This window comes from Macaca nemestrina, chromosome 15 (genome assembly GCF_043159975.1).
Source record: "Macaca nemestrina isolate mMacNem1 chromosome 15, mMacNem.hap1, whole genome shotgun sequence".
In the NCBI taxonomy this organism is placed as follows: domain Eukaryota; kingdom Metazoa; phylum Chordata; class Mammalia; order Primates; family Cercopithecidae; genus Macaca; species Macaca nemestrina.
This window is the reverse complement of record NC_092139.1, coordinates 36,770,794-36,796,889: the sequence shown is the minus strand read 5'-3', so window position 1 is coordinate 36,796,889 and position 26,096 is coordinate 36,770,794. Positions and strand designations below refer to the sequence as shown.

The 26,096-nt window shown below is 50.2% G+C and overlaps 1 protein-coding gene across 4 annotated transcripts in view; it reads left to right on the top strand.

Moving 5' to 3' along the window:
- LOC105481603 (U-box domain containing 5) overlaps positions 1 to 18,450 on the top strand; it is a 54,497-nt gene extending 36,047 nt beyond the window's left edge. For 2 of the 4 annotated variants that reach the window (XM_011741306.3, XM_011741307.3), the window contains exons 2-5: positions 2,255 to 2,349; positions 3,085 to 4,285; positions 12,446 to 12,607; positions 17,749 to 18,450. In XM_011741306.3, the coding sequence (XP_011739608.2) occupies positions 2,296 to 2,349; positions 3,085 to 4,285; positions 12,446 to 12,607; positions 17,749 to 17,957 (1,626 nt within the window). In that variant the 5' untranslated portion in view covers positions 2,255 to 2,295 and the 3' untranslated portion in view covers positions 17,958 to 18,450. The remainder of the gene's footprint in view (positions 1 to 2,254; positions 2,350 to 3,084; positions 4,286 to 12,445; positions 12,608 to 17,748) is intronic. The other 2 variants (XM_011741308.3, XM_011741309.3) reach the window with 2 other exon arrangements.
- The last annotated feature ends 7,646 nt before the right edge of the window (positions 18,451 to 26,096 follow it).

Below are 26,096 nucleotides of genomic sequence, written 5' to 3'. Positions count from 1 at the left end.
CTCACCAAGGAGTTGAGTTCCACTGGAGAGGTCTGCCACTGGGAGGCGTGTTTTCAGTGGCTTCCCTGCTTCTCTGCGGAGTTACCAGAAGCCATTGGAATTGGCCATGAAAATGACTGCTTGCATTAGATCACTAGATGTCCTTTTTTTTTTTTTTTTTTTTTTGAGGCGGCGTTTTGCTCTTGTTGCCCAGGCTGGAGTGCAGTAGCACAATCTCGGCTCACTGCAACCTCTACCTCCCGGGTTCAAGTGATTCTCCTGCCTCAGCCTCCCAAGTAGCTGGGATGACAGGTGCCCGCCACTGTGCCCAGCTGCTTTTTGTATTTTTAGTAGAGATGGAGTTTCCCCATGTTGGCCAGGCTGCTTTTGAACTCCTGACCTCAGGTGATCTGCCTGCCTTGGTCTCCCAAAGTGCTGGGATTACAGGTATGAGCCACCGCGCCCAGCCTAGATGTCCTTTTAAGGTGCTTTTCAACCCTAATAATTTCTTTCTTTTCCTTCCTTTCTTTCCTCCCTCCCTCTCTCTTCCCTCCCTTTCTCTCTTCCCTCCCTCCCTCTCTTCCCTCCCTCCCTCTCTTCCCTCCCTCTCTCTCTTCCCTCCCTCTCTCTCTTCCCTCCTCCTCTCTCTTCCCTCCCTCTCTCTCTCTCTCCCTCTCTCTCTTCCCTCCCTCCCTCTCATCCTTCCTTCTCTCTCTTCCCTCCCTCCCTCCCTTCCTCCCTCCCTCCCTCCCTCTTTCTCTTTTTCTTTCTTTCTGTCCCTCCCAACTTCCTTCCTTCCTTCTGTTCTTCCTTTCTTTTTTTCTTCTTTTCTTTCCTTTTTTTTTTTTTTTTTGTGAGACGGAGCCTCGCTTAGTCGCCCAGGCTGGAGTGCCCTGGCGGGATCTTGGCTCACTGCAAGCTCCGCCTCCCGGGTTCATGCCATTCTCCTGCCTCAGCCTCCCAAGTAGCTGGGACTACAGGTGCCCGTGCCACGCCCAGCTAATTTTTTGCATTTTTAGTAAAGACGGGGTTTCACTGTGTTAGCCAGGATGGTCTCAATCTCCTGACCTTGTGATCCGCCCGCCTCGGCCTCCCAAAGTGCTGGGATTATAGGCGTGAGCCACCACGCCCGGCCTCTTCTTTTGTTTTTTCCTTTGAGACAGGGCCTCACTCTGTCACCTAGGCTGGAATGCAGTGGTGTGATCATAGCTCATTGCAGCTTTGAACTCCTGAGCTCAAGTGATCCTCCCACCTCAGCCTCCCAAATAGTTGTGACTACAGGTGCCTATCAGACATAGCAAGACCCCTACAACTTTTTGTTGTAGAGATGGGGTCTCTACAACAAGACCAGCTATGTTTCCCAGGCTGGTGTTGAACTTCTGGGCTCAAGCAGTCCTACCACCTCAGCCTCCCAAATTGTTGGGATTACAGGCATGAGCCACCACACCCCGCCTCTAATAAATTTTCTATTTCTTTTTTTTTTTTTTTTTTTTTTTTTTGAGACGGAGTCTCGCTCTGTGGCCCAGGCTGGAGTGCAGTGGCCGGATCTCAGCTCACTGCAAGCTCCGCCTCCTGGGTTTGGGCCATTCTCCTGTCTCAGCCTCCTGAGTAGCTGGGACTACAGGCGCCCGCCACCTCGCCCGGCTAGTTTTTTGTATTTTTTAGTAGAGACGGGGTTTCACCGTGTTAGCCAGGATGGTCTCGATCTCCTGACCTAGTGATCCGCCCGTCTCGGCCTCCCAAAGTGCTGGGATTACAGGCTTGAGCCACCGCGCCCGGCCTTAAATTTTCTATTTCTTAATGATGTGTTTGACTCATTATTTTCATTTTAATAAGAAAACATAATTGCATTGACAAGTATTAAATGACAAGGATGCTTACCACCACTGCAATTATTTTTTGTGACCCTTTCCATTCTGAACACTCTGTCCTTTCTCTGAGCTCAGCTACTTTTGCCACTCCCTTCCTGTGGCGACCCCCAGCACAGCTGATGGGCCTTGCCTCCATTGGATCTTTGGAACAGCTGTTGGCCAGAGAACTGGCAGGTCTTTGCTAACCTGTTGAGCCTGCCAGAGAAGTCTTCTCTATAATTTTTCAGTGACTGATTTTTCCCCAACATCATGTATAGGATATAAGGAAAGTGAGTATAGACTGTTGAGAGCGTGTGTGTTCAAGTTTTTGTTGCTATCCTGTTTAATTCTCTTAAGAATCAACGTCTGAAAGTTTAGAATTGAATTTTACATTTTCTAATACTTAGTTTTATTTCTTATTTAAGGCTGCTTCTGATGCTTGGAAGCTATCCTCTCAGCCACAAAGATGGTAATAAATCTTTGCCTCCCACAGTTCAGACCAAGAATTCACTGCAACAAGGTAAACAAAACAAATATATGTACATAAATATATGCTATCTTTGTCATGTGTTTCATCATTTCCTGCCTTATGTGTGTGGATTTGATTCAGGCTTACTGCACTTTTGCCCTTGTTACTTTAGATTCCATCAGATGGTATTTAGGTAAGCATGGGGCAGGCTCACCTCTGGAATCACACAGCGCCACGATGAGGTGAGCTGTGACTCATTTTGTGCAGGGTCCTCTTCACTGTGCTCTTTGTTCTTTGATGATCAATCTCAAGTCTTGTCAAAGTCATAGCAAAGGTAGAAATACTTTCTCTCTCCCGCAGTTCTCTCCCCAGATACTGTTTTGAAGGGAGTTTTGTTTGGATTGGGCAGGATTTTGTTGCTTGCTTTTTTTTGGTGGAGGGGAGGGCAAGGAGGTGAGGGACACGGGGTCTTGCTATGTTGCCCAGGCCTATCTAACTCCTGGGCTAATGGGATCCTCCTGTCTCAGCCTCCCAAGTAGCTGGAACTACAGGTGTGTGCCAGCATACCCAGCTAAGTTGCTCGTATTTGTAAGGTTGGGCAATACTTGGGGACATGGTTGCCCTTGGCCTTTGATCTGATCTTGGGTGCCTGCAGAAAAATCTGGGACAATTCAGTTTAATAGAGGAAATTTTAAAACGAGGAACCTCAGGCTTAAGCGTTTTCTTACAAGCGACAAATTGTCTTCATTTGGATCATTGTATCTTGCTTTTTTTTATTAAATCTAGATATCAGCTGATGGTTATGAAGTAGAAAATCTCATCTCTGAAGATCTCACAAAGAGAAGTCATGGTTTCAGGACAGAGTATTTCATTAAACCACCAGTCTATGTGACAGTTTCATTTCCCTTTAATGTGGAAATCTGTAGGATCAACATAGACCTCACAGCTGGGGGAGGTCAGAACGTCACCGGCCTGGAAATGTACACATCTGCCTCATCTAGCAGAGTGTCTTGGAATACTCCGCAGTGCCGGACCCTGGGCCCAGCTGAGCCATCTGTCCCAGACAAGGAGGCGTTCACCTTGGTAGGCAAAGTCTTACTGAAAAACCAGAGCCAAGTGGTGTTTAGCCACAGGGGCTTCAAGGCCAGGCCCCCTTTTGGCCCGATGGAAGCCACACTCCCCTCCCCTGCTGTTGTGGCCCAGGAGCTCTGGAATAAAGGGGCTCTTTCCCTTAGCCATGTGGCCCACCTAAGGATCTGTATCACCCATGTGACAGGCGGCGGTATCCCTTGTATCAAGCGGTTGGAAGTGTGGGGTCAGCCGGCCAAGACCTGCTCCCAGGAGGTGATAGACAGCATCCTGCTGGTCGCCTCAGAGAACCTGCCTCAGGATGTGGCTCTGCAGGCCCCAACCTTGCCCATGGAAAGTGACTGTGACCCCGGGGACCAGTCTGAGAGCCAGCAGGCCCCCTCCAGCCTGCAGAAGCTGGCCGAGATCATTCAGGATGTGCCTGAGGAGTTCCTGGATCCCATCACCCTGGAGATCATGCCTTGTCCCGTGCTGCTGCCCTCAGGCAAGGTCATCGACCAGAGCACGCTGGAGAAGTGTAACCGCAGTGAAGCCACATGGGGCCGAGTGCCCAGTGACCCTTTCACGGGGGTAGCTTTTACTCCACACTCTCAGCCCCTGCCTCACCCCTCCCTCAAGGCCCGGATTGACCATTTCCTGCTCCAGCACTCTATCCCTGGCTGCCACCTGCTTGGGAGAGCACAGACGGCATTGGCAGTGATCCCTTCTTCCATTGTTCTGCCCTCTCAGAAAAGGAAGATAGAGCAGGCTGAACATGTCCCAGACAGTAACCTTGGTATAAATGCTTCCGGTTTTTCTGCCACAAGCCCTTTGGTCTTACCCACTACCTCAGAGCACACTGCTAAGAAAATGAAAGCCACCAATGAACCCAGCCTGACACACATGGACTGCTCGACAGGTAATTCAGCATCCTGTGTCTGTGGCCGGGCTCATCCATCTCCTTCCCAAGAGCTCTCGCTCTGCTGCCCTTTGCTTTGTGCTTGGCCAGTTTACATTCCCAAGGCTGTGCCTGTGCTGCCTCCTTCCCATTTCCCATCCTGGGGCCCCTCAGCTTTGTCTTCAGATTAGGGACAACCTGGAGCCTTAGAGGGGTTCCATGTGTTCTCGTCTGTTCTCATCTGTTCTCGTCTGTTCCGAAGCTTCAGTCTGCATGTTTCGCTCCTCTGCTGGTGATGGTCCCATGGGCACTATTGCCTTCCTTGGGGTCCCTTTATGTGCCCTGGCCTGGTCAACAGTTTTTCCTAGGTTTGAAGCCTCTGGTCAGAGCTGCTGGGAGGAGAGATGCCAGTCCCTCAAAGCAGAGTATGTCTTCTGGTGCCTTCTTTGTGTTACTCATGCGTCAGTGGGCTCCTCTTGGTGGTGTTTCTGTCACAGAGGTACAAGGATACATTGCATGGAGGTTCTCCGTGCCCCCCGCCGCCCTTGTGGCATGAGGACACAGAAAAGGAAAAAGGACTAGGTTTGTGGGCCTTCCTTTCAGGAGAGGGTTACTGAAGAGAAAAGCCACACTGAAGAAGGTGTACTCAGTAAATGTGTGGACAAATTACAACATTTTCTTTGTGTTTCTTTTCTGTTGTTTTTTCTGTTTTTCTTCTTTATTGCATTTGGCAGGATCCACCAGGTAAAATTGCAACATTCTTTTTTTTTTTTTGAGATGGAGTCTCGCTCTGTTGTCCAGGCTGGAGTGCAGTGGTATGATCTCGGCTCACTGCAAACTCCACCTTCTGGGTTCTTGCCATTCTCCTGCCTCAGCCTCCCGAGAAGCTGGGACTACAGGTGCCCGCCACCATGCCTGGCTAATTTTTTGTATTTTTAGTAGAGACGAGGTTTCACCATGTTAGCCAGGATGGTCTCGGTCTCCTGACCTTGTGATCCACCTTCCTTGGCCTCCTAAAGTGCTGGGATTACAGGCATGAGCCACTGCGCCCGGCTTCTATTTTTTTTTTTTTGAGATGGAGTCTTGCTTTGTCACCAGACTGGAGTGCAGTGGCATGATGTCGGCTTACTGCAACCTCCGCCTCCCAGGTTCAAGAACTTCTCCTGCCTCAGCCTCTGGAGTAGCTGGGATTACAGGCGCATGCCAGCAGGCCCAGCTAATTTTTGTATTTTTAGTAGAGAAGGGGTTTCACCATGGTGCCCAGGATGGTCTCGATCTGTTAACCTCGTGATCTGCCTGCGTCAGCCTCCTAAAGTGCTGGGTTCTGTGAGCCACTGCGCCCAGCCTGCAACATTGTTGAGTATGAGATTTAAGGATCCTGGCTTCCTGCCTCTTCCCTGGGGCGTTGCCAGTGATTTCTGGGGCCAGTGATGCTGCTGTCACCTGAGGTGAGTAGCCCTGGTTCACTGAGTGACCTCTGCAGCTGAATGTGTTCAGTGTGAATGCCTCAGCGTAAGCCAGATGTTGGATCTTAGGCTGAGATAGATGTTTTTTTGTTGTTGTTGAGATGGAGTCTCACTCTGTTACCCAGGCTGGAGTGCAATGGTGCGATCTCGGCTCACTGCAACCTCCGCCTCCCAGCTTCAAGCAATTCTCCTGCCTCAGCCTCCCAAGTAGCTGGGATTACAGGCATGTACCACCACACTGGCTAATTTTTTGTATATTTAGTAGAGACAGGGTTTCACCAGGTTGGTCTTGAACTCGACCTCAGGTGATTCACCCACCTTGGCCTCCGAAAGTGCTGGGATTACAGACATGAGCCACTGCGCCTGGCCTGAGATAGATGTTTTTATCATGTTAAAGAAGTATTGGTTATCTATTGCTAGGTAATAAATTACCCCAAAACTTACTGGCTTACAGCAACAAACATTCATTGTCTCATAACTTCTGTGGGTCACAAATCCCAGCATAACTTGGCTGAATTCTCTACTTCAGGGTCTCCCATGGCTGCCATCAAACTGGTGGCCGAGGCTGTGGTCATCTCAAGGATCAACTGGGGAAGCATTTACTTCTAGTCTCACCCGCATGATTGTTGCAAGATTCAGCTCGTTGATGCATTGTTGGACTGAGGCCTCACTTGCTGGTTGGCTGTTGGCCAAAGGCTGCCTTCAGTTCTTTGCCACATGGGCCTCTCCATAGGGCAGTGCCCTGTGTGGCAGCTGTGCGTTCCAGAGAGAGTGCACAGATGAGGGAAATCCATCTTTTAGAATGTAATATTGAAAGTCACACTCCTCACTTCTATTGTATTCTTATTTTTCCCAAGGTATTTGTTAATTGCTTATTTATAATATCAAGAGAGATGATTTCTTAGCCTCCATCTTCATATTTCTTACTTCGAGAACACAGATCAGTGACAAACTTCTGTGTAATTCAACCCAAAGAATTCCTTCCTTCCTTCCTTCCCTCCTTCCTTCCTTCCTTCCTTCCTTCCCTCCCTCCCTCCCTCCTTCCCTCCTTCTCTCCCTCCTTCCTTCCTTCCCTCCTTCCTTCCTTGCTTCTTTCCTTCCTTCCTTCCTTGCTTCTTTCTTTCCTTCCTTCCTTCCTTCCTTCCTTCCTTCCTTCCTTCCTTCCTTCCTTCCTTCCTTCCTTCCTTCCCTCCCTCCCTCCCTCCCTCCCTCCCTCCGTCCCTCCCTCCCTCCTTCCCTCCTTCCCTCCTTCCCTCCTTCCCTCATTCCTTCATTCCTTCCTTCCTTCCTTCGAGATGGAGTTTCACTGTGTCACACAGGGTAGAGTGCAGTGGTGTGATCTCAGCTCACTTCAATCTCTGCCTCCCGGGTTCAAGCAATTCTCATGCCTCACCCTCTGGAATAGCTGGGACTACAGGTGCGTACCAACACGCCTGGCTGATTTTTGTATTTTTAGGACAGACTTTCACTCTGTCACCCGGCCAAGAAATTCTTTATATTCCAAAATTACTTTGCACTCTGAAAGATACCAGCCTTCCTCATCTTCTCATAATCCTTCATGGAATCATCATTTCTGTAGAAATCTGTGTGTGAGCCGAGTATGGTGGCTCACTCCTGTAATCCCAACACTTTGGGAGGCTGAGGCAGGCGGATCATGAGGTCAAGAGATTGAGACCATCTGGCCAACATGGTAAAACCCCTTCTCTACTAAAAATTAACAAATTAGCTGGGTATGGTGGTGCATGCCTGTAGTCTCAGCTACTCAGGAGGCTGAGGCAGGAGAATCACTTGAACCCGGGAGGTGGAGGTTGCAGTGAGCTGAGATTGTACCACTGCACTCCAGCCTGGGCGACAGAGCGAGACTCCATCTCAAAAAAAAAAAAAAAAGAAAAGAAAAAAAAGAGATCTGCCTGTGCCTTCTTTCTTCTTTCAGCTGCAGCAAACTTAGCTGCAACCCCCAGGAACACAACGAATGCACCAACAATATGAAACCTCAGACACCTGGCCAGAGGGCCGCTCATCTGAGGTTTCGTCAAAGCACCGGAAGCCACGGTAGTGGTTGTCCTTGATAGGTATGTCAGCCTCAACACCAGTGTCCTTCCTGCCTGGTGGAGAAATGGATCACTGTGTTCTGTTTGTTAGAAGCAAGTCTCTAAGTCCAGCCCACTCAAGGGGAGAGGATACCCAAGAACATGAATAGCAGGAGGTAGGGTTTACCTGGAGACATTTCAGAAACCCTCTTCTACCACTGATTCCTATTTTATTGAGTATTTTTATCCAGGATTGGGGAATCAAACTTTGTTTCATGCTTTTCAGTATCAGTGGAAATTATGTTGTTATTATTATTATTATTATTATTTTGAGACAGAGTTTCGCTCTTGTTGCCTAGGCTGCAGTGCAGTGGCGCAATCTCAGCTCACTGCAACCTCTGCCTCTCGGGCTCAGGCTATTCTCCCACCTCAGCCTCCTGAGTAGCTGGGATAACAGGCATGCGTCACCATACCGGCTAATTTTGTATTTTTAGTAGAGATGGGGTTTCACTATGTTGGCCAGGCTGGTCTCGAACGCCTGACCTCAGGTGACCCACCCACCTCAGCCTTCCAAAGTTCTGGGATTACAGGCTTGAGCCTCTGCGCCTGGCCCCTCAGATCTTTTAATGTAATAAAATATGTTAATAGGTTTTCTAATAGTGCACCATTCTTACATTTGTAGAGTAAACTCCATTTGGTCATGAATCTTTTAATGTTAATAGTTTTCTGTTTTGTTTTGTTTTTGTTTTTGTTTTGAGACGGAGTCTCGCTCTTGTCACCCAGGTTGGAGTGCAGTGGTATGCTCTCAGCTCACTGCAACCTCTGCCTCCTAGGTTCAAGCTATCCTCCTGCCTCAGTCTCCCAAGTAGCTGGGATTACAGGTGCCTGTCACTACACCCGGCTAGTTTTTTGGTTTTTTTGTTTTTGTTTTTTTTTGAGACAGAGTCTCGCTCTGTCACCCAGGCTGGAGTGCAGTGGCCCAGTCTCCGCTCACTGCAAGCTCCGCCTCCCAGGTTCACACCATTCTCCTGCCTCAGCCTCCCGAGTAGCTGGGACTACAGGCATCTGCCACCATGCCCAGCTAATTGTTTTTTGTATTTTTAGTAGAGATGGGGGTTTGCCATGTTGGCTAGGCTGGTCTCAAACTCCTGACCTCAGGACACCCACTCACCTCGGCCTCCCAAAGTGCTGGGATTACAGGCATGAGCCACCGCGCCTGGCCCCTCAGATCTTTTACTGTAGTAAAATACGTAATAGGTTTTCTAATACTGCACCATTCTTACATTCGTAAACTCCATTTGGTCATGAATCTTTTCATGTTAATGGTTGTTTTTTTTGTTTTGTTTTTGTTTTTGTTGTGAGACAGAGTCTCGCTCTGTCACCCAGGTTGGAGTGCAGTGGTGTGATCTCGGCTCACTGCAACCTCTGCCTCCCAGGTTCAAGCGATTCTGCCGCCTGACCCTCCCAAGTAACTGGGATTACATGCACCTGTCACCACACCTGGCTAGTGTTTTGTATTTTTAGTAGAGACGGGGTTTCGCCATGTTGGCCATGGAACTCCTGATCTCAAGCGATCCGTCTGCCTCAGCCTCCCAAAGTGCTGGGATTACAGGCATGAGCCATAATGCCTGGCGTGTTAATGGTTTCTTTTTTGTTTTGTTTGTTTTTTTTGGAGACAGTCTCTCTGTCGCCTAGGCTGGAATGCAGCAGTGATGCAATCTCTGCTCACTGTGACCTCTGCTGCTGGGATTTAAGTGATTCTCCTGCCTCAGCCTCCTGAGTAGCTAAGACTACAGGTGCATAGCACCATACCCGACTAATTTTTTTTTTTTTTTGGAGATGGAGTCTCACTCTGTTGCCCAGGCTGGAGTGCAGTGTCACAATCTCGGCTCACTGCAACCTCCGCCTACCGGATTCAAGTGATTCTCCTGCCCCAGCCTCCCGAGTAGCTGGGATTACAAGCGCTTGCCACCATGCCTGGCTAATTTTTGTATTTGTAGTAGATATAGGGTTTCACCATGTTGGCCAGGCTGGTCTCGAACTCCTGACCTCAGGTGATCCGCTCACCTTGGCTTCCCAAAGTGCTGGAATTACAGGCGTGAGCCCCCTAACCTGGCCAATTTTTTTGTATTTTTTAGTAGGGATGGGGTTTTGCCATGTTGGCCAGGCTAGTCTCGAACTCCTGACCTCAGGTGATCTGCCTGCCTCAGCCTCCCAAAGTGCTGGTGGCTCACAGGCGTAAGCCACCATGCCCAGCCCTGTTAATTTTTTTGTTTGTTTGTTTTGGTAGTGACGGAGTCTCACGCTGTCACCCAGGCTGGAGTACACTTGTGCAATCTCAGCTCACTGCAACCTCTGCCTCCTGGATTCTAGCAATTCTCCTGCCTCTGCCTCCCTAGTAGCTGGGACTACAGGCACATGCTGCCACGCCCAGCTAATTTTTTGTATTTTATTAGAGACAGTGTTTCACCATGTTGCCCAGGCTGGTCATGAACTCCTGAGCTCAGGCAATCCACCTGCCTTGGCCTCCCAAAATGCTGGGATTACAGGCATGGGCTACAGTGTCTGGCCCCTGTTAATAGTTTTTAATGGTTCTGTTTGCTAGTGTTAGGATTTTTGTATTCATTAGTGAAGTTGGACTGTAGTTGTGTGTGTGCGTGTGCCATCTTTGGTCAGGTGTTATCAATGTATTTTTTTGTTAAATTTAGAATTTTTTCTTTTCTGTGCTCTGGAACAATTGAATAGTATTGGAGTACCCACTCTGCCTGTCTAGTAGAAGTCCCTGTGATTGTCAGTGCCTGGTGCTTGTGGAGGGTAGCTCTTTGACACCTTTTCTTTCTTTCTCTTTCTTTCTTTCTCTTTCTCTTTCTTTCTTTCTCTTTCTTTCTTTCTTTCTTTTTCTTTCTCTCTCTTTCTTTCTTTTCTTCTTTCTTTTTCTTTCTTTTGTCTCTTTCTCTTTTCCTTTCTTTCTTTCTTTCTCTTTCTTTTCTTTCTTTCTCTCTCTTTCTTTTCTTTCTTTCTCTCTCTTTCTTTCTTCCTTTCCTTTCCCTTCCTTTCCTTCCTTTTTTTTTTTTTTTTGACATGGAGTCTCACTCTGTCACCCAGGCTGGAGTGCAGTGGTGTGATCTTGGCTCACTGCAACCTCTGCCTCCTCAGTTCAAGCGATTCTCCTGCCTCAGCTTCCTGAGTAGCTGGGATTACAGGCATGCACCACTAATTTTTGTATTTTCAGTAGAGACAGGATTTGGCCATGTTGACCAGGCTGGTCTTCAACTCCTGACCTCAGGTGATCTGCCTGTCTCAGCCTCCCAAAGTGCTGGGATTACAGGTGTGAGCCACTGTGCCTGGCCTGGCAGCCTTTTCTTTTTCCTTATGGAAATTATTCTATTTAGAGTTGATCATTCTTTTAGTTTCCTATGTTCTTCTAAAAGACTATGCAAATAGTATGCTTAATGTTTATTTCTGTGTCTTTGGTTTTAAGAGTAAATTCTAGTTAACACAACCTTCAGAAACTCCTGGAAGCATCTGAGATGCGGTGGGGTGGAACAAGGAAAAACGTCCTTAGGCATCAATGTCAGTTTGTGGAGGCCTCAGTCCTGTTGGCCTTGACAGACTTGGTGACTTAGGACCACGCTGACTAGGGCTCCTTCAAGGCCCTAAACTGATGTCCTGTGTCCTGCTAACAGTGGACAGAAGGTTCCATTCCCCTCTTTGGGACAGCATTGCAAATTTTGCTGCCAGGCAGGTCCCTGGGGCTTTTCTTGGGCAGCTGTCCCCCTATCCCTTTGGCCTTCACCCTCATTCCATGGCTTGGCTTTCTATTGATCCTACACTGAAGGTTCCCTAAATTGTGGCGTGGTCAACGTGGGGTCTTAGTTCTATTCGGTAATAACTGCTTTGTTTTACTTAACAGGGAAGAGAGGACATGAACACCTAGAAAATGCAGATGAACCCCCCTGGGGGGTGGTGGGGTCCCCAGAAGGGTGGAGTTAGGGAAAGAGAAGACTAAGGCTGCTGGGGAGGGAATGGGGGCCAGGGAGCAGGAGTCCAAAGCTGGCATTTGCTTGCCCCAGTTATTTTCTTGGCCAGCAAGGAGGCCTTTAGAAAGGAGGCTGGGCACCGTGGCTCACGCCTGTAATCCCAGCACTTTGGGAGGCCAAGGCAGGTGGATCACAAGGTCAGATCTGGCCAACGTGGTGAAACTCCATCTCTACTAAAATACAAAACATTAGCCAGGCATGGTGGCGCACGCCTGTAGTCCAAGCTGCTTGGGAGACTGAGACAGAGGGATCGCTTGAACCCAGAAGGCGAAGGTTGCAGTGAGCTGAGATGGCACCCCTGTACTCCTCAGCCTGGGCGACAGACCAAGACTCCGTCTCAAAAAAAAAAAAAAAAAAAGGAGGGTGCAGTTCTGCAGTTGAGCCACGAGGTGGCTCATGCCTGCCTAGCAGTTTCTCCAGGAGAAGAAAAGCCTGAAGCGGGTGGGATGGGCAGGAACTGCCAGGATTCCTAGGGCTTCACCTCCCGGTGTTCTGTTATAGTCTGCCAGTAGACATTAGAATGGAGTTTCATTACATTGATGTGTGAGATTGGAGGTGCCGTTTTTATAGCCCTCGAAGGACTTGGGGCTGTTCTCTTTTGCGGAGCCTGTCTCTGGATGTTGTGCTGTGCGCATCTCTCGACAGGTCCACTGTCCCACGAGCAGAAGCTGTCACAAAGCTTGGAAATTGCCTTGGCATCCACCCTTGGCTCCATGCCCTCCTTCACGGCACGGCTGACCAGGGGACAGCTCCAGCACCTTGGCACAAGAGGGAGCAGCACTTCCTGGAGGCCTGGCACCGGCTCGGGTAACATGGGCCCCGCCATCTCCTTGGAGCCTTGGAATGGGTGGTCTGTTTTCTGTGTCTGAATGCTGGGCCAAGTCCCTGGGGGCTCTGTGGACCTGCCTGGCCAGCCTCCCCTTTCAGTTCCAACACTCAGCCTGGGAGAGAACCTGTTCTCCTGCCTTTTCCAGGGGTAGTTGAGGGGCTGCCTATGAACTTAAACTCCTCACAAGAAAAGCTTTCTTTAGTCAATCCTTAGTAATTCTGTGGATATAGGGCTTGGCCACCCTCTGCTGTGTTTCCTTGTGAGATCTAATATTATTTTCTCCTGAGGATTGTTTCTCTTTTTTTTGTTGTTATTTATTTATTTATTTATTTATTGAGGCTGCGTCTTGCTCTGTTGCCCAGGATGGAGTGGCACAGTCTCAGCTCACTGCAACCTCCGCCTCCTGGATTCAAGCTATTCTGCTGCCTCAGCCTCCTGAGTAACTGGGATTACAGGCGCCCACCACCCTGGCTAATTTTTTGTATTTTTAGTAGAGACGGGATTTCACCATGTTGTCCAGGCTGGTCTCGAGCTCCTGACCTTGTGATTCGCCCTCCTCAGCCTCGCAAAGCTCTGGGATACAGGAGTGAGCCACCGCGCCTGGCCTTTTTTGTTATTTTTTCTCATCTAGTCTGTCTCCAATCTGACATCCAGGGCACTTTATGTAAATGTAAAGAGAGCTTTGGTTGGGTTTGTTGTCCTCATCCCTTCAGATTAACACTTCCATCAGTGTCTTAGAAAGAGCAGTGGCAGCTTATGGGCCAATTTTGCCTAAAATGAACCTTGGCCCCTACTGTATGCCAGAATCTATTAGGATACAAAGCAAGAGAAACTGATTGCAGCACGAGGCATTTTTTATGAGATGGAGCCCATGCAACGCCTTCTCTCTTGGCTTTTAGGCTGTTTTGCTTCTTTTCTCCTATCTTCGGTGGTCCCTCTTCAGTTTCCATTGCCAATTGCTTTCTCCACCAGCTCTGGCTCTGGACTCTAATCTCAATACTCTCTGTTACCCAAGTGAGAACCCACGTCTCTGGCGACTGCCCATGTTTCCCTGTAGCTTCTGCCTCTCCCTGGAACTAATCCTGCCACCCTGACAGCACTCAGCATCCTCTCTCTTTTTTCTTTTTTTAAGATGGAGTCTTGCTCCTGTTGTCCAGCCTGGAGTGCAATGGCGCAATTTCAGCTGCAGCTTCCGCCTCCTGGGTTCAAGTGATTGTCCTGCCTCAGCCTCCCAAGTAGCTGGAATTACAGGGGCCCACCACCACGCCTAGCTAATTTTTGTATTTTTAGTAGAGATGGGGTTTCACCATGTTGGCCAGGCTGGTTTCGAACTCCTGACCTCAGGTGATCCACCCGCCTCGGCCTCCCAGAGTGCTGGGAATACAGGCGTGAGCCATCGTGCCTGGCCCCAGCATCCTCTCTCAAGGAAACATTCAGACTCTGCACTGCTCACATCTGCCCTCCAGAGCTTTTCCCCCTCACTGTCCCCTTCGTCCCACCTGGGTAAGGGCAGCATCTTCTGTCTTGTAGTGAAGCTTCTAACACAGAAGTCATTCTCCATTTCCTTCAGTGTCCCCATCCTGATATTCTGTTCATTATCAGGTCCTATCCATCCTCCCCCAAGGTAGACCTCAGGTTAGTCCCCTACTCTCCTTCCTTGGCCCCTGCCCTGGCCGCAGCTCCCGCTGCCTCACCCCAGACTCCTGCAGTAGCTCCTGCTGGTATCCCCCATCCTTGCCTCACTGTGGCTCGTCATCCTCACAGCAGTCGGATCTTTTTATCATGTCAGCCCATCACTGTGTTCCACTCCTTCAAATCCTTCCATGGCATCCCCTGAACTTAGGATAAAACCTCAACTCCTGCTCCCTCTGAGGTCCTGCCTGCTGGAGCCCCCATGTCTCCTCCTCTGCAGTCTTATCTGAAGCCCACTCTCACTGTGTCTTTTTTTTTTTTTTTGAGACAGAGTCTTGCTCTGTTTCACTCCGTTGCCCGGGCTAGAGTACAATGGTGCAATCTCGGCTCACTGCAACCTCCACCTCTACCTCCTGGGTTCAAGCAATCCTCCTGTCTCAGCCCCCACTAGTAGCTGGGATTATAGGCATACACCACCAAGCCCAGCTAGTTTTTTTTTTTTTTTTGTATATTTAGTAAAGACAGTGCTTTGCCATATTGGCCAGGCTGGTCTCAAACTCCTGACCTCAGGTGTTCCACTTGCCTCAGCTTCCCAAAGTGCTGGGATTACAGGTATGAGCCACCGCCCCCAGCCTCACTATGTCTTTTTCTTTTCTTTTCTTTCTTTCTTTCTTTCTTTCTTTCTTTCTTTCTTTCTTTCTTTCTTTCTTTCTTTCTTTCTTTCTTTCTTTCTTTTTCTTTCTTTCTTTCTTTCTTTCTTTCTCTCTCTCTCTCTCTCTCTCTCTCTCTCTCTCTCTTTCTTTCTTTCTTTCTTTCTTTCTTTCTTTTTTTTTTTTTTTTTGAGACAGAGTCTTACTCTGTCACCCAGGCTGGAGTACGGTGGCATGATCTCGGCTCACTGCAACCTCTTCCTCCCTGGTTCAAGCAATTCTCCTGTCTCAGCCTCCTAAGTAGCTGGGACTACAGGTGCCCACCAGCATGCCTGGCTAATTTTTGTATTTTTAGTAGAGACGGGGTTTAACCATGTTGGTCAGGCTGGTCTCGAACTCCTGACCTCAGGTGATCCACCCGCCTCGGCCTCCCAAAATGCTGGGATTACAGGCGCGAGCCACTATGCCTGACCACTGTCTTTTTCTTTAATGGATAGTCTGTTCTTTGTGCTTGCTCTCCTTTCATTCTTCGTGGCTGGCTCCTTTTTATTCTCACAGCTCTTCCTACAGGAGGCCATGTTAGCCCACCCTGTTCAAAGCAAGTCCTCTTTTTTATCCTCTCACTTAATCACCTCAGTTTGCAGTTATATACTTAGGTTTCCAGTCTGCCCAGGGCACAATAATTGTCTTTTCATTGATGATTTTTTTTTCCTGTCACTGAAACTGCCCCTGGGGCTCTGGGCCTCTGAGACCTTTTAATGGGACTTCTGGTCGGTGCTGGGGGGAATTGGGGCCCTTGCATGCTTCTGTGGTGTTGGGGCAGGTGTGGTTTTTAAAACTCTGATGAAAAATAAATTCTCATCATGCACTGTGGGTCGGTCTCTGAAGCCTCTAGCAGAGCCTGTATGAAAGGGGCACCACTGAAAAGCAGTCAGCTCTTTCCTCCTACTTCCTCCCCTCCCTTCTTTCCCCACTCTCCCCACCTTCATTCCTCCCTTGCTTCTCTCTCCCTCCTTCCTTTCCCTGTAGAGGTTCAACTTTCCACTCACTGGGGGAATTCTTGGCTTGTGTGTATAGGAGAGGTACCCAATACTTTTGTGTTGCTTAATGTTTGGCCCAAAGAAAACACCCACAGCCAGGCCACTCTTTCCTGGCTACAGTTCTCAGGGATGTGGAGGCAGGAACACTTCAGTTCCTGCTCCCCCGTGTAGGGCACCCCTGCCCTCCCTTCTTTGGTGCCTGGTGCCTGAGTGTCGATGTCAGGTCCATTCATCACATGTGGATGGAGCACTTGCCCTGTGAGGTGCTGTGCCAGGTCCTGAGGCCAGATGAGAAACATGGACATAGTCCTGACCCTCAGGGCCTGCAAAGCCTGGGGAGGAAGCAGGCATCCTACCTTGGAGGCTGAGAAGGGCTAGTGGGCTCTGAAAGCACAGGAAAGGGGCAGTCTGGGGTGGCTTCCTGGAATGAGTGTAGTCTGAGCGAGGTCTCCAGATAAGGACATTCTAGGCAAAGAGAACAGCAAGCACAAAGTGAGGGTGCCAGCAGCGCAGAGTGTGCAGAGAAGTGATTGGAAGCTGCTGGACTCCAAAAGTTGAGACTGGTGTGAAGAGAGGTGAGGAGGCTGGGTGGGCCGTGCAGGGAGTCTTGACTGTCCCAAAAGATGGGAAGCCCCTAAAAGGTAGAAAGCAGAGGCATGGGGTGGTCAAGTTACATAGGTGGGTCATTGGAGGCAGCTTTCAGGACAGATTGAGAGGACAAGCCTGGAGCAGAGTGAATAAGTTAGGAAGAGATGCATTGAGCGGCCTGGATTATGGTGATGAAATGGACAGAGAGAAGGGGGTTTAAGAAACATTTCTGAAGCAAATTGGTTTGAGGTTCCTTTGGGGTCCTCCAGAGAGTAGTGGCTAGGAATGGAGACATGGACCGCAAGGAAGACAGGCAAGCCCATCCCCTGTCACTCTCCAGAGGGACCATGAGGGAAGGAAGAGCCATGGGTGCAGCCTGGTAGGGCATGGCCAGAGCTGCTCACTGTGACCCTCATTCAAGGATACCCTGCAGGAGTTGCGGAAGGAGGGAGAGCCTTCCCAGAGGGCCAGAGCAGCACAGGAGCGGGATTGAGGAGTCAGGAGCAGGGCTGCCAGTAGCAGTGAGGGGTCAGCAGGCTACAGGGCTGAAGGGAGCAGGAGCCAGGTCCCAGTGGCAGGTGCGCTGCAGCCCTCAGCCCTGTCTCTGCTGACCTCCCTTCTCACACTTCCCCATCCTTGGTACACTGGACTACGTGCTGCTTTTCCTTTTGTTTTTTTTGTTTTTTTTTTTTTCCTTTTTTGTAGAGACAGGATCTCACTATGTTGCCCAGGCTGGTCTCGAACTACTGGCTTCAAGTGATCCTCCTGCCTCAACCTTCCAAAATGCTGGGATTACGGGCGTGAGCCACCCCACTGGCCTGCGTTTTCCTTCTCTTGTCGCCTCTCACATTTCTTGCAGTTTATCTTGTCAGAGTGAGCTGTGCCTTGCTCCAGCCTTGGCCACCTATTGCGGTGGAAAGTATACCTTGCTAGGAGACCAGCAGACTGCCTGCTGCCCTCAGAAGCCAACTCTTCTCAAGCATTTGTAGAGGCACTGAGATTTGGTCAAAGATGATAGAGAAGAGGCCTCCCAAGTTCCTGGGCTCCCTCTCCCGCTTCCACTCCCCTCCCTGATCAGCCTGGGGTGGGCTTGGGAGGGATGAAGCCAGATGCTGCAGCTGCACGGTGGGAAGGCTCTGCCTCTCAGAGCAGCGTGGACCACGGAGCAGCTTTCCTAACCCTGGTCTGTTTTCCTTCCTGATTTACCAGAGCAGCCTGGGAGCATCCCAGGCCCCGAGTGTGCCTCCTGCAAAAGAGTGTTTTCTCCCTACTTCAAAAAGGAGCCGGTGTACCAGCTGCCCTGTGGCCACCTCCTGTGCCGACCCTGCCTGGGTGAGAAGCAACGCTCCCTGCCCATGACGTGCACAGCCTGCCAGTGGCTGGTTGCTAGCCAGGACGTGCTGCGGGTCCACTTCTGAGTGACTGGCCTCCACTGGAGGAGACCCATCGCTGGGAGGAGCTGAGGGGGAACAGGAGCAGGGCCACCGCACCCCTGAGGTCTGGCCAGGCCCCAGGCACAGAGCTGCCTGCTCCCTCCCGGGGCTCTTCTTCATCACCTCACAGTGTAGCACACTGCTTCTGCGCTGGTGGCAATAGGGCAACAAAGCCATAGGCCGGAGGGCGGGGGGATGTCCCTGCCTTCCCGCCACTCCCCCTGCCTGAGCCCAGGGCCTGCTGGAGCCAGCCCCACCCTAGGCAGGAAGATGCCTGCTGAGGGCCCCCTATGCAGTTCGCATACCCCCCTATCCAGCAGGGCACTGTGGGTGGCTCACCCTAGATTGTGGCCGAGATCTCAGGAGTCTCTGCCTTCAGGGTCACCAAAAGTGGACCTTGGGGGCAGTGGTGGTGTCTGTGGAACGCATGACTCAGCCCCCCAACTGGCAGCCTTAATAAAGCGATGGTTGACGTCTGCTGTGGGCTTCCTCCTGGTGGACTGCCCATCTGTGTCGTCACACTCCTGTCACCCACCTACACCTACACAAGTGGAGCTCACAGGGTAGCTGTGTGCAGTCACTGCAGCCCGCCAGGCTGTCATTCCTGTCGACGGCCTGAACGGACACAAATTGGAATTTTCAGATCTGTCCCCTGCGTGGGGACTCAGAACCCAGGTTTGCAGGTGGGCATACGTGGTGGGAGGGTGAATGGCTCCCTCTGGCCAGTGCCAGCCATGCTCAGCTGGCTCCTGAAACCGCTCCCTGAGGGGGAGCTCAGCGTTTCCGTGTGCGGCCGGTTTCAGGAAAAATACTTGTTTATAGGCTGCATCCTTTTTTCAGCCCAACATTTAACTTTATGGAGTCCCAAAGGGAAAATATATCCATATCCCTACGACTTGGTACTCTTACCAGATTCCAGCCACTAGAAGAACCTCAGTGAGAAAACATACCCGCCTTTCCCTGTTCCCTTCTAAGCACGTTTGGGAAGGAGCTGCCTAGGGATGCTTTGTCAAGCTGTATTTTACCCTTGAGCTTAGCCGCAGGTCCTGTGAACAGGCTGTGGCTGCACTGCGCTTTCTTTTCCTTTAGGCTGTCCAGGGCTCTAGTCCACACCCAAGACTTTAGAGATCTGGGTTTGGGGTTAGGTTGCTTTTTTTTTTTTTTTTTTTCAATTGAGACAGGTTCAGTCTCTGTTGCCCAAGCTTGAGGGCAGTGGTGCAATCATAACTCATTGCAGCCTTGAACTCCTGGGCTTAAGGAATCCTCCCACCTCAGCCTCAGGTAGCAGGAACTATAGGCATGTACCACCATGCCCAGCTAATTTTCTTATTTTTTGTAGAGACAGGGTCTTGCTATGTTGTCCAGACTGGTCTCAAACTCGTGGGCTCAAGCGATCCTCCCAAAGTGCTGAGATTGCAGGTATGAGCCACTTTACCTAGACAAGCCTGCATTTTTTTTTGAGTTCCTACATCACTTGTCCACAAAGATGGCTTCAGAGAGGTGGTCACATGCTCCCCTCTGCTTCCCATTGGCACTGGCCTTGATGCAGCCCTCACATGAGATTTGAGGGTCTGCATGAATGGCCTGTGCCGCCCTGGCTGGCGAGGCTCCTGTGTGCCCCTGGCTTTCTGGGTTTGTGCCTCTCCAGAATCTTGCCTTACCCTCTGGTGTGCTTGTGTTCTTAGAAAAGCCCCAGCATGGCTGGGCACGGTGGCTCATGCCTATAATCCCAGCACTTTGGGAGGCCAAGGTGGGTGGATCACTTGAGGTCAGGAGTTCGAGACCAGCCTGGCCAACATGGCAAAACCCCATCTCTACTAAAAATACAAAAATTAGCTGGGCATGGTGGTGTGTGCCTGTAATCCCAGCTGCTCGGGGGGCTGAGGCACGAGAATCGCTTGAACCCAGGAGGCAGAGGTTGCAGTGAGCTGAGATGGTGCCACTGCACTCCAACGTGGATGACAGAGTGAGACTCCTTCTCAAAAAAAAGAAAAAAGCCCCAGCATGTAGCAAAAGCATTTCTTGGTGAGTGTGGGGGCTGGTGATTCCCACCTTCCACCTGTCATGGTCTCAGGGAACAGCCTACTTCCCACCAGCATCTTGACACCTACAGTGTACTCTGGCTGCTGGGAACCCATCTCTCTGGGAGAAATCCTGTCCACCCAACCCCAAGAGCCCTAGCGTGCAGTCAGTGTCAGCACAGCGCTCCCAGATGAGGGCCGGACTGCCTCCCCTTAAACAGCTGTGTTGGAGGTACTGCCCAGACCGCCTGCAGGGCCCCGGGGATCTGCATTTCTAACAGGCTCCTGTCCCCAAGACTGGTCTGGTGGAAAACCCAGCCTGGGAGCCCCTGGAATGGCAGGCCCTGTCCTAGATACAGGTGGAGCCATGCCCAGGAGTTGCATTTGTTTTTCTTATTTGAAAGACTTCCCCCAAAAGGAAGTGGTCTTTTCACTACCCTTGCCAGAAACATGCTAAGCAGCTCTGTTTCTGTCCCCTAGAAAATGGGAATAAAATTTCTTTTGCTGTCACCTGGCTCTGTAGGCAGTGTATTTCTCACTAGAGCCTGGACCCAGGCACAGAACAGCTGTAAACATGCAGAGTTTAGGTCCACAGACGGAGAAGACTCAGGATCCCAGAGCCTTGCTGTGGCCCTGCTGCCCTCCAGGGACCTTCCACCCCCTCCATGACCACAGGGTCCGCGGGCACATGTCTCTTCCCCTTCCTGTGACATTGACTTGATGGCCCTCTGAACGCTGGTCAGGGCCATGGTACCCCTGTGGTTTGGTGGGGGCAAAGGGGCCCAGGCAGCACCAGTCTCCAAATCTCCCAAGGTGCAAAGGTCTACCCTGTGACTCTGCCTGTGGCCATTCTCTGTCCTCACTTGCAGTGGCTGGCTCTCCAGTTGCCCTTCCAGCCCCTGAGTAGGTGGAAGAGAGGCTGGCGTCAGAAAAGAAGTAGATGAACCAAATGGCCAGGAAGAAGAACAGCTGCTCACAACGTTCCATCTTCCTGCAGCTGGGCTGCGAGGCCCCGGAGCATCTGGGGCATGGGGCTTAGTAGCTTCTCCCAGCCCCACACCTGCCTGGCTTCCCCGCTAGCCCTCCAGCTTGAGGCCTCCCAGTGGCTGGGCACTTTTCCATTCCCCAGGAGATGGGCCTTCTGACGCTGGGTTGCTGTAAGTAGGTCTGCAGACAAAGAGTTCTGCCCTGGAGGAAACCGCTTTGCCTGCCTGGCCACCTGCCTGTGGTATTGTGACATTGTGAGGCTGGGCTGGCTGCCATTGTGATGGCCACTGGGGTGGGAAGCTGCTTCAGGCTGGTTTCTCCCCCAGGGCTCCTGTGGGCCTTTGTTGAGCAGGTCCTGGCTTCAGAGCTGGCCCCTCCCCGGGGTAGGCCTGCTGTCACCTCACCTGGCTGCTCAGCGTGCTTGCCAGTGCAGGGTCTTTCCTTACAGTTCTGAATTGGAAGGGGCGTGGCTGGGTTGGAAATTAGTGAAAACTGCACTGTCCAGTAGAGTAGCCCCTAGCCACAGTGGCTATTCAATGAAAAGTAAATGAAATTTTAAACTCAGTTCATTACTCACACCGCCCACAGTTAAAGTGCTTGATAGTCACATGAGGTTAGTGGCTACTGGGTTTCAGCCATAATCCCAAAAGACACAGTCCCAAAAGCCATAACCCTGAATGTTGAAATCCCTAAAGATCAAAATCCCTAAAGTATAAAATCCCTGATGTCTAATTGAATCCCAAACCATAAATGACAGATTTGTAATTAGGTACAATCAAGTCTTCTTACATTTGAACTTTTGAGATTGTGATGTTTAGGATTTCAGCCTTCAGGGATTTTGATCTTTTGGGATTTCAACATTCAGGATTATGGTGATTGGGATCCTGTTTTGGGGGTTAGGATCAGCACAGGTGGGTCCTATATTGGACAACACAGATATAGACCATTTCCACCATCACCAAAAGTTCTGGACAGTGCTGGGTCAAAATAAGAGCTTGTTCCCCTTCCCTGTTATGAACTGTCACCTGAGAGAGGAGGAAAGCCCCCCCCCCATGGGGGCAGGAGAACAGAACAATGGGGTACAAAATCAGACAGTTTTTGTTTTCAGTTTTCAGTACATTGAAATGTACCCCATTTCAGGCACCTCTCTGCAAGGGAGGGCGTGCATTACAGCTGCTGGGTGAGAGCTCCACCTGGCTGTAATGCACGCCCTCCCTTGCAGAGAGGTGCCTGAAATGGCTCTGTCTGTGCCAAGAGGTGTGACAAGATCTCCAGCGTGACACGGGACTAAGGGGAGGACATAGGAAGAAGACTTGGAATGGTCAAGTTTATTCCATCAGGGTTTTCACCAATAATAGGATAATGCTACCCTTAACCCAGCTACCAAGTGACAACCACACAAACATCTTGATGTTTTCCCTTCCAATGTTTTTCTGTAAAGAAAAAAATATTTATAGGTATATAGTGTGTGAGGCTGTTGCCTGCTATTTCTAACACTATCTCATGGACATTTGCCTTTGTCATTAGATACTCTTCTATAAAGCTCATTTGTAGGCCGGGCGCGGGGGCTCATGCCTGTAATCCCAGCACTTTGGGTGGCCAAGGCAGGCGGATCACCTGAGGTCAGGAGTTCGAGACCAGCCTGGCTAACATGATGAAACCCAGTCTCTACTAAAAATACAAAAATTAGCCGGCGTGGCGGTGGGTGCCTGTAATCCCAGCTACTCAGGAAGCTGAAGTGGGAGAATCACTTGAACCCAGGAGACAGAGGTTGCAGTAAGCCAAGATGGCACCACTGTACTTCAGCCTGGGTGACAGAGCAAAACTCCGTCTAAAACAAACAAATTCAGATTCAGTAAAGAAAAAGACTGATGGATGTGACTGCCTTAAAAAAAAATCCGCTGTGCATAGTGGCTTACACCTGTACTTCCAGCTCTTTGGGAGGCCAAGGAGGGAGGATCACTTGAGCCTAGGAGTTTGAGACTAGCCTGGGCAACACAGGGAGACCCTGTCTCTACAAAAAATACAAAAATTAGCTGGGCATGGTGGTGCGTGCCTGTAGTCCCAGCCACTCAGGAGGCCGAGGCAGGAGAACCGCTTGAGCTTGGGAAGCAGAGGTTGCAGTGAACCGAGCTCGTGCCACTGCACTCCAGTCTGTGCGACAGAGGGAGACTCTGTCTCAAAACAAACCAAAAACCTCTTACATGGCAAAATTCATTAGCAAGTAAAAATAAAAATTACAAGCTGGGAAAATATATTTGCAACCTATGTTAAATCGTTAATATCCATAACATATAGCTTCTAAAAATAACAGGTTCACAAAGAAATACAAATGACTTTTAAACATGTAAACAATGTCCAGCCTCGCTCATAATATGATGAAATAAAGAGGACCATGAAATGCCACTTCTTGCTTAGCAGATTGGCGAAAATCTCCATGTTTGGTCACAATCTGTAGGTGAGACTTTGGGTTAACGGGAGCTGTCATATACTACTGCTGAAAATACAAAGGATACAGTCTTTGCTGGGGAATGTGGCAGTACCTGGGCAAGTCACGTATGCAAGTACCCTTCCACCCAGCCATCCTACATCTAGGAGTCTAGTCCAAAGATCCCCTGGAAAAATATGAAAAGAATTCTAGCCCCACCAGCAGGCAGCCTGGGCACCCAGAGCTGATCTTTACGGGGCTGAGGAGCCATGCCGCCCTCCGTGGAGGCGCCAGCTGTGTCCAGCCTATGGGCCCAGAAGCAAGTGCTTTACACATGCATGATTTTATAAAGGAGATTATAGAGACCTTGGAGGCCATCCATGCATGTTAAAAACTTTTGCATTCAAAAGTGTTAATAAAAGTTTATATATTGGGCCGGGCGCGGTGGCTCAAGCCTGTAATCCCAGCACTTTGGGAGGCCAAGGCGGGCGGATCACGAGGTCAGGAGATCGAGACCATCCTGGCTAACACGGTGAAACCCCGTCTCTACTAAAAAATACAAAAAACTAGCCGGGCGAGGTGGCGGGCGCCTGTAGTCCCAGCTACTGGGGAGGCTGAGGCAGGAGAATAGCAGGAACACGGGAGGCGGAGCTTGCAGTGAGCCGAGATCTGGCCACTGCACTCCAGCCTGGGTGACAGAGCAAGACTCTGTCTCAAAAAAAAAAAAAAAAAAAAGTTTATATATTGAATAAACAATGTCCTAGGCATTGCACTAAATGCCTATGTATTATCTTATTTAATCCCCACTTGGAGTTAGGATGAAACAGAGGCTCAGACCACAAGGCGCTCCTCTGACTGCCTACACGACCTACAGAAGTGTCTTCACTTGGTTCCAAATCCACTGTGCGATCCAGAACCAGAGGCACAACGGAGTCTAATTATGGAATAACAACCTCATGACCAGGCTCCAGCACAGCCTTTGAAATTCAGTATAACACCTCTAGGCACAAAAATAAAAGATGCTCCCCCCATAAAGGCTCAGCAGAGTTAGTCACATGTAAATATACGAATCTCCTGGTTGAAATGTGAATGGAAAAGTACTCGTCGTGTGCAGTTCCTGGGAGAGGAGGCACAGACGGGCTCAAGAATGGCCCTATCTGCGACTCAGGGCACTGGGTACTAGGATCCTGTTGAGGTGCGCTGCCTCTTTCCAGAGACCCCGGTGTGGGATACATGTGGCCAAAGAAGATCCAATTTGAAAAAGAAACTAAACTGGGTGTTGGGAAACCTTGTGAGAGTTGGTAACCAAAGGAGGCCTGTGTGGTCCTGGTGGAGTGGGAAGGTGTGAGGGGCAGACAGTGGAACAGGCCCAGGAAGAGGTCAGGAAGCAGAGGCAGGAGTCGGGAGCAAAGCTGGGCTGAGGCCTACAATGTCCTCTAAACTGCTGGAGAGAACTGGGCTTGAAAAGGGAGGGGACAGGGAATCAGCATGGGGAGACAGAGGCACAGGCTGGCCTCTCCGCCCGTGATTCTTGATACCCTTCCCTTGGGCCCAGGGCCCAGACACCGGCTCTGACTCAGCGGATGAAATGCAACCCCATGGCTCATTAATTAGGAAGCCTGTAATTAGCCTGTCTCAGAAACCAGGAGCCTCCAGAGAGAGCCCCTCTCACCTGCCTTCCTCCCTCCCGCCCGAAGGATGACATCAAGCTGGGGAGGTCCGGCTCCTGGGACTGAGGAGGGGAAAGCAGAGTGTGAGCAATAGGGGGAATGAAATACTAGGCACGCATGCACGCGTGTCTGCATGCGACAGCCTCTGCGAATTGACCTTCAGTCATGAGATGATGGAAATTATGCTAAGTTGCCTAAACACTAAATGTTTCCTCTACTGAAGAAACCCCAGGGCAGGCTTGGGCGTGGCCCAGGTGGGTCTACAACACCTGCAAAGCTTCGAGCCCCTGCAACTAAGTCTGAGAGTGAAACCGCTTCTGTGACCAGAATGTGGTTGGCACCACGGTGTGACTCGGCAGTACTGCTTAGATGGCTGCTTTTAGCTGCCTCCCTCACGGATTCCCTGCAGCTCCTTTTGCACCTTTCTCTTCAACCTTGGATTTTTCCACCTTGGAAAAATCTGTTCCAAAGCTTAGTCTCCTTTCCTCCTGGCTTCATGCCACTGTGATTATTTGAAATTATTGGCTGCCAATTATTTGGCCCACTTTCCCAGCCAAAAGTGGGCTCTGTTCCTTCTCTTGACCTTGGAGAGGGTTGTGGCTGCTTCCACCTATAAAGCATGGCAACACTGACCTTCTGTGATTTCTGAGGCTATCATAAAATGCCACATCACTCTGCCCTTGTTTTCTGGAGATTGACTCTTCATCGAAGCCCTGAGCAGCCATTCAATGGCTTCAAGAGTGAATCCAGGCTTGGCGCAGTGGCTCATGCCTGTAATCCCAACACTTTGTGAGGTCAAGACGGGTGGATCACCTGAGGTCAGGAGTTCGAGACCAGCCTGTCCAACATGGTGAAACCCCATCTCTACTAAAAATACAAAAATTAGCTGGGTGAGGTGGTGGGTGCCTAATCCCAGCTACTCAGGAGACTGAGGCAGGAGAATTGCTTGAACCCAGGAGGTGGAGGTTACAGTGAGCTGAGATCTCGCCACTGCACTCCAGCAAGACCCTGTCTCAAA